Source organism: Squalius cephalus (assembly GCF_949319135.1).
Source record: "Squalius cephalus genome assembly, chromosome: 17".
In the NCBI taxonomy this organism is placed as follows: Eukaryota; Metazoa; Chordata; class Actinopteri; order Cypriniformes; family Leuciscidae; genus Squalius; species Squalius cephalus.
This window is the reverse complement of record NC_137138.1, coordinates 11,951,495-11,957,751: the sequence shown is the minus strand read 5'-3', so window position 1 is coordinate 11,957,751 and position 6,257 is coordinate 11,951,495. Positions and strand designations below refer to the sequence as shown.

The following is a 6,257-nucleotide window of genomic DNA, read 5'->3' as shown; positions in this document are numbered from 1 at the left end:
CCAGATCAATACATTAATGCTAGCTCAGGTTCATTAAAACATATTTTTTATAATAATATGTTTTTTTAAATAAATGTTGAAATTAACATTAACTAAGATTAATAAATTCTTTTGAAGTCTTTTTCATAGTTAGTTCATGTTAACTAATGTAGTTAACTAATGTTAACAAATGGGATCTTTGTAAAGTGTTACACATTTTCAAAAAATATCGAAAATATATATATATATATTTTTTTTTTTTTTTTGCTTTTTGATAGTGTAGACCTGCTTTGTACTATGTGCAGCACTTTGGATCAATCTATATTGTGTTTAAATGTGCTTTATAAATAAATGTTGTTGTTGTTGTTGTTGTTGAAAAATATGATGAAAAAATAAATCTGGCAATGTTTAATAACATTTCTAAATAATTTCTAAATCAATTCAAGTCTGTCTGCCAGAGAGTGGTGTACACTTAAAAGTCAACCTTGTGCATTTCTTAACAGAGGTGCACGTAATACTCACCACTGTAGCAAATGAAAGGTAATGCAGTATTGCAGTTTTCATCTGTCCATTTCCCAGAGTCACTAAATGACACTGCAGTGCAGTATTCACTGTTTCCAGCATTATCTGGCTGTCCTGTCCTCCAGTTACTGAATGAAGAGTTGCTCTGATCTGACCAAGATCTGGTTCTGTACAGTCCAGTCCAAAAAGAGGAATAATACTGAAATACAGACTGAAGTTTGAGGTTTTCAGTCTCATTCCTGATACTGGCGAGGTCTGTGTGATGTTCTCTGCAGTAACTCTGAGCCTCAGTCCAGGTTTTGGACTGGGAAACCAACACATAACTTGCACTAGCATTCACTCTTCCTGTGGGGAATATATGTGTATGTGATATATCCATAGTATCATAAATATATTGTTCTAAAAACTTTAAAAAGTCAACAGGAGTTCTCACCATCATAGCAAACAAATGGAAGTGTAGAGTAACAAGGGATTTCACGCCATACTCCCCAATAATATGACATGAACACACACAGACTCTGTCCACCTGAGTTCACTGGTTGCTGGACATACCAGCTTTTAAATCCTCCTAATGTTGCATTATCCAGAGACCATCTCCAGCTGTTCAGATCATCATAGAGACCAATCCAGGCTGAACCAGTGTAACTCCCATTAACTGTGTTAATCAGACTGTTCATTTCCTCCATGTTATCAATGGTGGCCAGATCAGTGTAATTCTGTCTGCAGTGTCTCTGAGCTTCAGTCCAGGTCTTGGATTCATTTACAAAGTGATACTGATGGGTGCATGAAGATGGTGTGCAGGTTCCTATAAGTTTAAAATAAACAGAGAAATACATTGATTATTCTTTAATCACCATATGAAACTATTCAAATGGTTTTATTGTGGAAGTTTTTCCAAATGTTTTTATATACAGCGGGGGAAATAAGTATTGAACACGTCATCATTTTTCTCAGTAAATATATATCCAAAGGTGCTATTGACATGAAATTTTCACCAGATGTTGGTAACAACCCAAGTAAGCCATACATACAAAGAAACAAACAAAAATAAGTTCAGAAATTAAGTTATGTGTAATAATGTGAAATGACACAGGGAAAAAGTATTGAACACATGAAGAAATGGAGGCGCAAAAAGGCATGGAAAGCCAAGACAACTGCTGAAAACTTACAGTAATTAAAAAGCAATCCAGCCCCCTGTCAGTGGAAATTAATATCAGCTGGTTCAGTCCCAAATGATGGCCTACAAAAAGGTCTCATTGCCAAGGTGTCACACAAGACACATCTCATGATGGGTAAAAGCAAAGAGCTGTCTCAAGACCTTCGCAACCTAATTGTTGCAAAACATAATGATGGCACTGGTTATAGGCGCCATTCTAAGCTTCTGAATGGTCCAGTGAGCACTTTTGGGGCCATAATACAGAAGTGGAAAGACAATAATTTCACCATAAATTTGCCTCGACCATTGCTCCTCGCAAGATTTCTGATAGAGGAGTGAAAAGAATAATCAGAAGAGTTGTCCAAGAGCCAAGGATCACTTGTGGAGAGCTTCAAAAAGACCTGCAGATAGCAGGTACTGTTGTCTCAAAGAAAACAGTAAGTAGTGCACTCCACCGCCATGGCCTGTATGCTGCACAACATTTGGAAAAGCCAGTGAAATACTGGGAGAATGTAGTGTGGTCACATGAGAGCAAAATTGAACTGTTTGGATGCCATAATACACACCATATTTGGAGGAGAAATGGCAGTGCGCATTACCCTAAAAACACCATACAACTTGGTGTTGGCTCTTGGACAACTCTTCTGATAATTCTTTTCACTCCTCTATCAGAAATCTTGCGAGGAGCAATGGTCGAGGCAAATTTATGGTGAAATTATTGTCTTTCCACTTCTGTATTATGGCCCCAAAAGTGCTCACTGGACCATTCAGAAGCTTAGAATGGCGCCTATAACCAGTGCCATCATTATGTTTTGCAACAATTAGGTTGCGAAGGTCTTGAGACAGCTTTTTGCTTTTACCCATCATGAGATGTGTCTTGTGTGACACCTTGGCAATGAGACCTTTTTGTAGGCCATCATTTGGGACTGAACCAGCTGTTATTAATTTCCACTGACAGGAGGCTGGATTGCTTTTTAATTACTGTAAGTTTTCAGCAGTTGTCTTGGCTTTCCATGCCTTTTTGCGCCTCCCTTTCTTCATGTGTTCAATACTTTTTCCCTGTGTCATTTCACATTATTACACATAACTTAATTTCTGAACTTATTTTTGTTTGTTTCTTTGTATGTATGGCTTACTTGGGTTGTTACCAACATCTGGGGAAAATTTCATGTCAATAGCACCTTTGGAAATATATTTACTGAGAAAAATGATGACGTGTTCAATACTTATTTCCCCCGCTGTATATATGTGTGTGTGTGTGTGTGTGTGTGTGTGTGTGTGTGTGTGTGTGTGTGTGTGTGTGTGTGTGTGTGTGTGTGTGTGAATATTATATTAACTGGAAAAACAGCTTTTGCATGGTTCTACGATTCAAGTTGTTTCAAAATCTATATCAAATATAATATAAATAATATACATTGAAAAATAAAAAATTCAGAGTAAATATACATTGACTTCTAATGACACTTTTTGTAATGCCTATTACATTTTTGGTCTGCGTAAAAAGAAGAGAAAATAAAAGAGAAAAAATAAACTCACTGTTGTAGCAGATGAATGGGATGCTGGATAAGCAGTTCTCATCAGTCCATCGGCCTAAATTGCTGAATGATACTGCAGTACATTGCTGAGAAAACCATTGGCCATTATCATATTGACCATTATCTGGTTGCTGTGAAGAATATGGAATTTGTGGTCTCCAATCTTCATATTTAGTAATCTGACCGTTTGACCAAACCCTGTTTCTGTACAAGCCGATCCAGACTCCATGTCCACCTGCTCTCTCAAGGATCCTCTGGTTCTCAGTCTGATTTCTCACATTGGCGAGATCTGTGTAATGATCTCTGCAGTATCTACGAGCCTCTGACCAGGTTTTCCTGTCATAGATTCCAACGTAACTCTGTGTGGCATTCACTCCTGTGATTTGAAATATACAACACATTTCATAGACAAACAGAAATACTCACAGAAAAAGAAAAAAAAAATTAGTCCTTACCATCATAGCAAACAAATGGCAGAGTGTAGTCACATGATATATCATACCATTTGCCATTAGAATTCATGTAAACACACAGTTCTCTCCCACCATAGTTGTCCGGTTGATGACGCCAGTTCCTGAAATCTCTCTGTCCTTCCTGATAGAAATCGTTGTTTTCCAATGACCATCTCCAGCTGTTCACATCATCATACTGTCCAATCCAGGCTGAACCAGTGTAACTCCCATTAACTGTGTTAATCAGACTGTTCATTTCCTCCATGTTATCAATGGTGGCCAGATCAGTGTAATTCTGTCTGCAGTGTCTCTGAGCTTCAGTCCAGGTCTTAGACTCATTCACAAAGTGATACTGGCGTGATGATGTCAAAGATGACACTGTGGAGAAAGTGTCAGATTTATAGCATTAACATTTTTTGACAGTATTGGCCATTAGGACAGACTTCTACTCACCACTGTAGCAAATGAAAGGAAATACATAATTGCAGTTTTCATCTGTCCAGCTCCCAGAGTCACTAAATGAGACTACAGTGCAGGATCCTGCAGTATCTGGCTGCCCTGACGTCCAGTTACTGAACGAAGAGTTGCTCTGATCTGACCAAAGTCTGGTTTTGTACAGTCCAATCCAAACAAAAAAATAATAATAATAATCATTCTGGGGTAAAAACTGGATCTTCTGGTTTTCAGTCTCATTCCTGATACTGACGAGGTCTGTGTGATGTTCTCTGCAGTAACTCTGAGCTTCAGTCCAAGTTTTGGACTGGGAAACCCAAACATAACTAGCACTGGCATTCTGTCTTCCTAAAACATTTCAGTACATCAATGAGCATTAGTGAGAGCTGATTATTTCAGAATGATGAAACATAATCGCATTTTTTTCATTGTTCTACATACATAGTAATGAAACTACTCACCATCATAGCAGATAAAAGGATATGTACTGGAGCAGGCTCTTGTATACCACATCCCATGATGCACAAACACACACAGACTTTTTGCTCTATAATTGCTTGGTCCTGGGTTATACCAGTTCCTGAAGTCTTTCCGTCCTTCGTTGAAGAAATCACTGCCTTCTATAGTCCATTTCCAACTGTTCAGATCATCATAGAGTCCAATCCAGGCCAAATCAATGGAATTGTCATTCACTGTGTCCAATAACTGGACCGTCTGTTGGTTATTCTCAATGGTGGCCAGATCAGTGTATTTATCTCTACAGTATCTCTGAGCTTCTGCCCAAGTCTTGGATTCATTCACAAAGACATACTGAGGGACACTCAAGGTGAAGGTGATAAAACCTGTTAAAGACCAGTTTATTTTTCAAGTGAGAAAAGAAGGACCAAATGGGTCAGACTCTATTCTGTATTCTAACTGTATTCTCAAAATGGTTACAAAATAAAGTACTGCATTATCAGTCGCCAGACAAATGCAAAATCACACTCTTATACAAAAATGTCAATTTACGATTTTGATGATAAAATATTTTATGGAAATCTTTGTCTTACCTGATAACAGAAGCAATGGAAACATAGCTGTGGAAACATATTAAGCACATGTAAAACCTGTGATAAATAAAACAATCAATCAAATCATTTGTTCTATTTTCTCTATTTATTACTTTAATGTTTCAAATGTCGGGATGACAGTTTACCTTTTGATTTGAAGTCTCTTCTTTTCTCTTGCTCAGCTCTTGCTGCTTCTGTTTTAGATTACCTGACTGTCTCAATATTTATAATGTTTGCTAAATATGGGTGGATCACTTTTATATATTCATGCGACACAAAGAAACCTGTTGAGGCACATAGGTGTCATTATAGATGTACTCTATGAGAACCTTCCACATGTTGTTGTTACATGAAACTAGTGCCTGAAAACAACCGTTGTTCCATCTTTCTGAACTTGTGAGTGCAGATGTCTTGGTTGGTTTGTGGACATATCAACAAAATCTGTGATGCACTGCAACGCTAAGCTATGGAAATATATTTTAATGTTTGATAAAACTGCACACAGCGTCAAAGCATTTCTCATTATCATTTTTAAACCATAAAGCAAAAGAACTAAATTAAATGTCTAAATACCCCAAAACTCAAGACTAAAACTCCTGCAGTTTTGATGTTTTGATCATGTTTTGATCAAGGCGAAGAACATGTGCAAAAAGAGCCTATGCCTGAATTCACAGCAAACCTATTCATCAGACAGTAGAATGGACAACATGCAACATTCACTTGACACACTTTGTCAACAATACTTGAAAGTTTAGTGATAGTACAAAAAAACCCCTAAAACAATGTGTACCAAAAACCAAACCATCGTCCAGGAATGCTGTCCATGCCGCTTAATGGACTGGTTTTATGGAATGCATTGTAAAGTTGCCGGGAAGACCTCACCTTATAAATTCTTTCTGGAGACGAAATGTGATTTGTTGTAACATCCCATCAATCGTCTCAAGTTGTTAGTTTCATTGTTTTGTCTGTTTAATGATGTGATTAAATGTTTGATGTTCAGTGACGCATGTTGATCCAATATCATTACACAGAAAAGAACACCAAAAATACTTTATAAGAGTTTATTTAATTTCATTCAGTTATCAAGTTAACTTCAATGCATTTCAAACAG

General features: G+C 37.2%; 1 protein-coding gene across 1 annotated transcript; it reads right to left on the bottom strand.

The window, feature by feature from the left end:
• Positions 1-252: 252 nt before the first annotated feature.
• On the bottom strand, positions 253-5,360 carry LOC307174642 (macrophage mannose receptor 1-like). Its single transcript, XM_079898673.1, has 8 exons — positions 5,293-5,360; positions 5,147-5,173; positions 4,559-4,939; positions 4,098-4,445; positions 3,648-4,022; positions 3,194-3,568; positions 935-1,306; positions 253-846 (listed from the first exon to the last, which is right to left on the bottom strand). The coding sequence occupies exons 2-8, from the start codon at positions 5,169-5,171 to the stop codon at positions 476-478; spliced, it is 2,247 nt and encodes a 748-aa protein (XP_079754799.1). The 5' UTR covers positions 5,172-5,173; positions 5,293-5,360; the 3' UTR covers positions 253-475.
• Between the last annotated feature and the right edge of the window lie 897 nt (positions 5,361-6,257).